Raw genomic sequence first — 8,625 nt, 5'->3', positions numbered from 1 at the left:
AAACTTCAGGTTATGACGTGTTTTGGGCGTTCAACTCCGGATAATGACGTTTTTCTGGCGTTTAACTCCAGACAGCAGCATGAACTTGGCGTTTAACGCCAAGTTACGTCGTCTATCCTCGCGCAAAGTATGAACTATTATATATTGCTGGAAAGCCCTGGATGTCTACTTTCCAACGCCGTTGAGAGCGCGCCAATTGGACTCCTGTAGCTCCAGAAAATCCATTTCGAGTGCAGGGAGGTCAGGATCCAACAGCATCAGCAGTCCTTTTTCAGCCTAAGTCAGATTTTTGCTCAGCTCCCTCAATTTCAGCCAGAAAATACCTGAAATCACAGAAAAACACACAAACTCATAGTAAAGTCCAGAAATATGATTTTTTCCTAAAAACTAATATTATTTTACTAAAAACTAACTGAAACATGCTAAAATCTACATGAAATTACCCCCAAAAAGCGTATAAAATATCCGCTCATCACGTGCCACGCTCACTCTGTTTCTGACTTGGCGTGCCATGCCTCACCATTCAAGTGGCACGCCGTCCTTTGTTTCACCCCTGGCGTGCCACGCCTTCAAGCCAAAGTGGCACACCCAGGACATTTTAATTGGCCTAGGTAACCTGGCGTGCCACGCCTTCGACACCAAGTGGCACGCCAACCTCTGTTGATCTCAATGTTAATTTCAAGATGCTCATTTCTTCCCAGTTGGAAGCCAACCTCTGGGATGATCTCCCTCTCACTCACCCAACCATAGAATTGGTTTTGGTTGAATGCAAAGAGGAATTTCTACTCATTGAAGTTTGAGCTTGAGGAACCGGAAGTTGGTTCCTTGGTCTTTCTTTTCTTTGAGGATGAGGATCTTGGTGGTGCCATTGGTGGAGTGTGAGTGTTTGAGGGTTATGAGATAGTAGTAGAGTGTTGCAAAGAAACACAAGCAAAACAAAAATTTTGCTCCAACACCAAACTTAGCACTTGATTGTCCCAATCAAGTAGATAGATAGAGAGAGAAAGGGGATGAAAAGAGAAATGAGAAAATAGAAAGAAAGGTCTGTGTGAGTATCTTTTGTGTATGGAATGGGAAGGTGAGGGGATTATAGGAGTGAAGGATGTGGTTCAAATGGCGGGAAATAAAGGGAATTCAATGTTTTCCCACTTGGGGAGTGGCGCCTAGCATGGGAAGAGACGCCAATCCTTATCCCACTGTGCCCTCTGCATCTGTTGAGTTCCAAAGTGCAAGTACACTTTGACCTCGTTGCTATCAACCAAGTGGGCCCCATTCAATCTCCTGAAATAAAAGAAAAAAAGAAACCGAAAACCCCATTAGTAGTGACAAAATAATCCTCTACATTCTTTTCCAATGTTAGTGAATGGAGTTACAACTGATGGGTGTCCCTTGGGACACCAAACTTAATTCATTTGCATCTCAATAAATTGGGTTCATCATTGGGTTTTTAATGTGTTCATGGGAAAGAAGAAATTCCAATCCTTTCACATTCTTTGCTTATAATCTCCTCTGAACACATTAAAATTCTCATTAAAGCCTCCACCAATATATTAAATGCTTTCAAATTGAGTGGTATTGGGCTTGCCAAGTGATCCTCGTATGGTGGTGGCCACACCAAACTTAATCTCTGGGCTTACTCTTCAAAAATTAATTTATCCAAATTGTTGTAAGCCTAGATCAAGTTGGTGAGTGGCCACACCAAACTTAGCTTTTTAGTTAGTTTTTAGCCCAATTACTCATCATTATCAGTAAATGCTTTCATCTAGTTGCACTTCTAAAAATAAGAGACAAAATAATTCATAAAGCTATCCTAACTATCAAAATTGAAATTAACTTCCTAAGCTAATATTCACAATCTACTTCTAATAAAGCAATAGATCAAAGGGATATAAAGTGTTGGGGTGCCTCCCAACTAGCGCTTCTTTATCATCACTAGCTTGACGTTCTTCCTTTTTCAGTTGAGGTGGTAGCTCACTCTCCTTTCATCCAGTGAGTCCCCCAAGTAATGCTTGAGTCTATGGCCATTTGTAGTGAAGGTTCTTTGTGTTTTGTCCTCTATGAGTTCCACTTGACCATAGGGGTACACTTTGATGATGGTGAAGGTTCCAGACCATCTAGACTTAAGCTTTTCAGGGAAGAACCTAAGTCTAGAATTGTACAATAACACATTTTGTCCTTCAGTGAACTCCATCCTTGCTATCTTTTGATCATGCCACCTTTTTGTGTTCTCTTTGTAGATCTTTGCATTCTCATATGCTTGGTTCCTAAATTCCTCCAGCTCGTTGAGTTGCCTTAGTCTCTTTTCTCCAGCGCCTTGCTCATCAAAGTTCAGTAGTTTTAGAGCCCAGAATGCTCTATTGTCAAGCTCAACAGGCAAGTGGCAAGCTTTGCCAAAGACCAATTGGTATGGAGACATCCCAATGGGTGTCTTGAAGGTTGTCCTGTAGGCCCATAAAGCATCATCTAGCTTCTTAGACCAGTCCTTCCTCGAGTTTCCAACAGTTTTTTCAAGAATTCTTTTTAGTTCCCTGTTGGAGATCTCTGCTTGCCCATTGGTCTATGGATGATAAGGGGTTGCCACCTTGTGCTTGACTCCATATCTGAGAAGGAGTGCTTCTAGTTGTTTATTACAGAAATGAGTTCCTCCATCACTAATGAGTGCCCTGGAAACTCCAAATCTGCTGAAAATGTTCTTTCTTAAGAAGCTCATTACAGCCTTGTTGTCATTTATTGCTGTGGCAATAGCTTCTACACACTTTGACACATAATCTACAGCCACAAGTATATAACTATTTGAGTAGGAGGATGGGAAAGGCCCCATAAAGTCAAACCCTCATACATTAAATAGTTTTAACTCCATTATAAATCTTTGTGGCATCTCATTTTTCTTGGGTAGGTTGCCAGCCCTTTGGCATTCATCACATCTTGACACCAAGTCCTTTGCATCCTTGAAAATGCTTGGCCAGTAGAATCCATATTGGAGCACCTTGGCTGCTGTTCTTTCTCCACTAAAATGGCCTCCATATGCAGATCCATGACATTGCCAAAGCACCTCTTGTCCTTTTCCATGGGATATACATCTCCTCAAGATCCCATCAGCACACTTTTTGAACAAATATGGCTCATCCCAGATATAGTATTTGGCATCTTTGATGAGCTTTCTCCTCATGTGTTTGTTGATGTTGGTTGGTAATTCCCCAATGGCTTTGAAATTGGTTATGTCTGCAAACCAAGGGGTCTCTTGGATCATCATTAATTGCTCATCAGGGAAGCTTTCATTCACCGCAAGATGGTATGCTCCTTCTTCTTCTTGTGGAATTTGTGAGAGGTGGTCAACAACTTTGTTCTCTGCTCAACTCCTATCCTTAATTTCAATGTCAAACTCTTGGAGTAGCTGGATCCATCTTATTAGCCTTGGCTTGGACTTTTGTTTGGTAAGCAAGTATTTGAGTACTGCATGATCAGTAAATACAATTACTTTAGAACCAATGAGATATGATCTAAATTTATCAAAAGCAAAGACAATGGCAAGTAATTCCTTCTCTGTAGTGGTGTAGTTCCTTTGATTCTCATTAAGAACCTTGCTGGTATAATAAATGACATGCACCAATTTATCCTTCCTCTGTCCTAAAACAGCACCCACAGCAAAATCTGATGCATCACACATCAACTCAAAGGGTAGATCCCAACATGGTGGTGCTATGATAAGTGCAGAGGAAAGCTTGTTCTTAAGTTCCTCAAAAGCTAACATGCATTCATTATCAGAAACAAAAGGCACATTAGAGACAAGTAGGTTGCTCAATGGTTTGGCAACCTTAGAGAAGTCTCTAATAAACTTCCTATAGAAGCCAACGTGTCCCAAAAAGCTTCTAATTGCTTTGACATTGCAAGGTGGGGGTAGCTTTTCAATTACCTCCATTTTTGCTCTGTCCACTTCTATGCTCTTTTTTTAAGATTTTATGACCAAGGACCACCCTCTCTGTAACCATGAAATGGCATTTTTCCCAATTTAAAATAAGGTTAGTCTCTTGGCATCTCTTTATCACCAAGGCTAAGTGATGTAAGCAATCAGAATATGTGTTACCAAATACAGAGAAGTCATCCATAAATACCTCAATGAATCTTTCAATCATGTCTGAAAATATGGAGAGCATACACCTTTGGAATGTTGCAGGTGCTTTGTACAAATCAAATGGCATCCTCCTATAAGTAAAGACACCATATGGACAAGTAAACGAAGTTTTCTCCTGGTACTTTGGGTCTACAACTATTTGGTTGTAACCCGAATAACCGTCAAGAAAGCAGTAGTATTCATGTCCAGCCAGCCTCTCAAGCATTTGGTCCAGGAATGGTAGGGGGAAGTGGTCCTTCTTGGTGGCTTCATTGAGCTTCCTGTAGTCGATGTACATGTGCCAACCAGTCACTGTTCTTGTTGGTATCAGCTCATTCTTCTCATTTGGTACAACAATGACCCCTCATTTCTTTAGAACAACTTGTACAGGGCTCACCCCAGTGCTGTCTGAGATGGGGTAGATCACCCCAGCTTGCCATAACTTCAACACTTCCTTCTGGACCACTTCATTCATAATTTGGTTCAGCCTTCTTTGTTGTTGTCTTGAGGGCTTAGCACCCTCTTCAAGCAAGATCTTGTGCATACACATTGATGAGCTGATCCCCTTTAAGTATGTGAGTGTCCAGCCTATAGCATCTTTGTGTTGTTTCAGCACTTGGATGAGTTCCTCTTCTTGCTCCGTACTCAAGCTTGAGTTGATGATCACTGGGTAGGTGCTGTTGTCACCTAGATATGCATATTTCAAGCTTGGAGGTAGGGTTTTCAGCTCAAGTTTTGGTGCCTCTTCTCCAGTGTTGTCTTTGTGGTTTGTCATGATTGAATTTTCCATAGTCCCTTGTAGTGGTTCTTCATGTGGTGCTTGTTGCTCCAACTCCATAGTTCCTTCATATTGCTCTTCTTCCAAAACTCCTTGAATTATTTATTCTATGGTGTCCACCATCATGCATTCTCCTATTGATTCCTTGGAATAACTCATTGCCTTGAAGACATTGAAGACCATCTTTTCCTCATGTAATATCAAGACTAGTTCCCCTTTTTGCACATCAATGATGGCTCCAACAATAGCTAGGAATGGCCTCTTCTTCCATATCCAGCACAACAAAGTCAGTGGGAAAATGAATTTTTCCACTTTCACCAATAAATCTTCCACTACTTCATGTAGAAACTTGAATGTTCTGTCAGCTAGTTGGAGTGTCATTCTTGTTGGTTTGGCTTTCTCAATTCTCATCATTCTCATCATGTTCAAAGACATGAGATTGATGCTAGCCCCCAAGTCGCATAAGGCCTTCTCAATAGTGATATCCCCTATGATGCAGGGGATTTGGAAACTCCATGGGTCTTTCATTTTCTGGGGGAGTTTCTTTTGTATAATGGCACTACACTCCTCAGTTAGGACTATAGTATCCGTTTCTCCCCAGTTTCTTTTTCTTGTCATGAGTTCCTTCAAGAACTTGGCGTAGAGGGGATTTGCTCCAATGCTTCAGCAAATGGTATATTGATTTGGAGCTTTTTGAAGATCTCCAAGAATCTGGAAAACTGGCTGTCCTTCCCATCCTTCCTTAGCCTTTGTGAGTATGGTGCCTTTGGCACATAAGGCTTCAAGATTGGCTTTGGTGAAGATGGGCCAGGGATCTCTTCTTTCTTCTTGTTTTCAGGTTTTTCTGCAGCCTCTTCTTCATGGTTCTCCAGGTTTGGGGTTGCCTCTTCTACCACCTTTTCACTCCTAAGTGTGATGGCCTTGCACTCCCCTCTTGGGTTAGCCATGGTGTCATTGGAAAATGTGTGTGTAGGCATTGGAATCTGCTTGGATAAGAACCCAACTTGTGCTTCTAGCTTTGAAATTGCTGCACCTTAATTCTTTAAATTCGACTTGTATTCTTCTTGGTTGGCATCTATCTTCTTTTCAGCCTGTGCTTGCCTCTCCCAAAGGGTGGAAATAGCCCCTGTGAGCTGTGATGATAGCTGTGCTATTGCAGCTTCTACTCTCTCAAAGTTACCCTTGATTTCACATAGTTGTAAAGTTGGGGTTAATGTGTCTTGATGGTGGTGTGTTTGTTGGTTGGAGGGATATGATGTGTGAGGTGGATTGTGGTAAGGTCTGTTGTTGTTTGATTGATGGTTGGGGTTGTGATTTTGGTATTGATTGGCTTGGTATGGTTTGTTGTGATCTTGGTTGTGATTTTTTTGGTTTCCCCACCCAAAATTTGGGTGGTTCTTCCATCCTGGGTTATATGTCTTGGAGTTAGGGTCATAAGGTGGTCAAGAGGGGTTATGCACATAGTTTGCTTGCTCACATTCAACTTCTGGTGCATCTCCTTCTTAGGGTGGTGCTTGAGCTTGGACAACTGCAACTTGATTGTTCTCCATCTTCTTGGTTAATGCTGCCAATTGTGCTACAATTGCCTTGTTTTGTGCCAATTAGGCATCCATAGAATTGAGCTCCAACACCCCCTTCTTTTGGCCTCTTTTTGAAGCATAAAAGTAGTCGTTATCAGCTACAGTTTCAATGATATCTATGGCTTCCTCAATGGTCTTCTTCTTGTTGAATGAACCCCCATGAAGAGTGGTCCACAGCCTTCTTCGATTCATAGGTTAATCCTTCATAGAAAATGTGGAGCTGCACCCACTCATTAAACATATCTGGTGGGCATTTTCTTGTTAGATCTTTGAACCTCTCCCAGGCCTCATAGAGTGTTTCACCATCTAGCTGTCTGAAGGTTTGCACCTCAGCTCTTAGCCTGTTGATCCTCTGTGGAGGGTAAAATCTTGCTAGAAATTTGTTCACAACATCCTCCCATGTGGTTAGGCTCTCCTTGGGGAATGCTTCTAACCATTTTGTTGCCTTATCTCTGAGTGAGAAAGGGAGCAAAAGTAGTTTGTAGGTGTTAGGGTGTACACCATTGGATTTTATAGTATCACATATCCTCAAGAATGTGTTGAGATGCTGATTTGGATCTTCTTGAGCACTTCCTCCATATGAACAATTATTCTGAACTAGTGTGATGAATTGGGGTTTCAACTCAAAATTGTTAGCATGGATTGTTGGCTTGAGGATGCTGCTGCCACAGTTTCCTGGATTTGGGTTGATGTAGGAGTTTAAAACTCTCCTCTCTTGCCCAGCTTGATTTTCAACACCTCCTCCAACATTGTTGTGCACTTCGTCTTCCATGGTGGTTGTTAGATCTTCTTCTACTGGTTCTTCTCCAACTATGCCTTTGCCTCTAGCCTCCCTCCTCAATCTAAGAAAGGTTCTCTCAGGTTCACTATCAAAAGAGGATGAAGTTTCTCCTCTTCTACATGTCATACAGTCAACACACAGCAAGAAAAGAGCAAGTAAAAGAATCACCTCAGTTAAGATTAGTGGTTAGCTTGACTAACGCAATTAATCAAACAGTTAGAAGAGTGAAAGTACAAACAATGAAAAATGATCTAAAAAAGAAGGAAAGAAAAAAAGAAATTAGATGTGAATTTAAAGATCACAAAAAAAAAAAAAGAAAAAGGACAACAAGGTAAATGAAAATGCTTAATCTAGCTCTCCAATCAATTTAATCATTGTTAAATTCAAACCAATCCCCGACAACGGCGCCATAAAACTTGATGAGTTTGAGATTTACTCCCCTTCCAATAATATTGATGAATTCGCTCTTGGCAAGCGCACCAACATTATCATCAAGTATTAACCCACAGTGGAGTAGGATCATATCCACAGAGATTGGTAGATTTGAACAATTTTAATTAATTGGTGAATTAGTCAAGCTTAACAGAGTAAGTTGTAAGTGCAGAATTATAAATGGCAGAAACATAAATGGCAAAAGAATAAAGGAAAGAAATAAAGTGCAGAAATGGAAATAGCAAGAATGTAAAAAGGAATGGGAATTTTTAGAATGTAAATGAAAGCTATAAAAGAATGGGAGAGATAAGAATGGGGGAATTCATTAAGATTATGAGATATTGTCTCTTTGGATTAAATCCAGCTCATATCCTCTTCAATCATGCAACTCATTGACCTCTTGGCAATTATGATTGATTGAGCCCCAATCCCTTGGTGACTCAATCTCTTAAATCTTGATAATCAGCCAATTCCTTGGTCTAATTGCTCATGAAGAGAGATATGCTTGGTCCCTGATTATACCACACATCATCATAGATCCAAGTAGAGGGAGGATTGTATGTCGCCATATCCAAACACCAAAACCCAGATTCTACTCAAGTGTGAGAAGGGATTTCTAGCATGGTTTCATGTTTCCTTTTCTAAGGTTCCCATGAAACCCATTTTGCATTCAACCTCTTCCTCAAGATGATTGAACACTAATCATTAAAATGAAATTCCTTCTAGAAAATCAAAGAGAAGATGAAGAGAAGAAGAAATTTACTATCATTAATATATCAAGTACAATAGAGCTCCCTCTCTCAATGAGAGGGAATTTAGCTACTCATAGCTCAGAAAGAAAGTACAAAAGATGGAAGAGATGAAGTGTGAAAAATAAGAAGTGAAATCCCAAAACTAAACTCTGTGACTTGCTAACCCCCTTTTCCAATACTTCCAAGGGTAT

At 40.6% G+C, this 8,625-nt stretch overlaps 2 protein-coding genes across 2 annotated transcripts; both read right to left on the bottom strand.

The window, feature by feature from the left end:
- Positions 1-1,954: 1,954 nt before the first annotated feature.
- LOC107493920 (uncharacterized) lies at positions 1,955-2,416 on the bottom strand. The gene has a single exon (XM_016114952.1). The coding sequence runs from the start codon at positions 2,414-2,416 to the stop codon at positions 1,955-1,957; it is 462 nt and encodes a 153-aa protein (XP_015970438.1).
- Positions 2,417-4,991: 2,575 nt separating this feature from the next.
- Positions 4,992-5,507, bottom strand: LOC107493919 (uncharacterized). Its single transcript, XM_016114950.1, has one exon. The coding sequence runs from the start codon at positions 5,505-5,507 to the stop codon at positions 4,992-4,994; it is 516 nt and encodes a 171-aa protein (XP_015970436.1).
- Between the last annotated feature and the right edge of the window lie 3,118 nt (positions 5,508-8,625).

The sequence above is a fragment of the Arachis duranensis genome, chromosome 6 (assembly GCF_000817695.3).
Source record: "Arachis duranensis cultivar V14167 chromosome 6, aradu.V14167.gnm2.J7QH, whole genome shotgun sequence".
Lineage (NCBI taxonomy): Eukaryota > Viridiplantae > Streptophyta > Magnoliopsida > Fabales > Fabaceae > Arachis > Arachis duranensis.
This window is presented reverse-complemented; position numbering and strand designations above follow the sequence as displayed.

Coding starts and splice junctions, on each gene's coding strand:
- LOC107493919 (XM_016114950.1), bottom strand. CDS start 5,507: ATGACAAGAAAAAGAAACTGGGGAGAAACGGATACTATAGTCCTAACT.
- LOC107493920 (XM_016114952.1), bottom strand. CDS start 2,416: ATGTCTCCATACCAATTGGTCTTTGGCAAAGCTTGCCACTTGCCTGTT.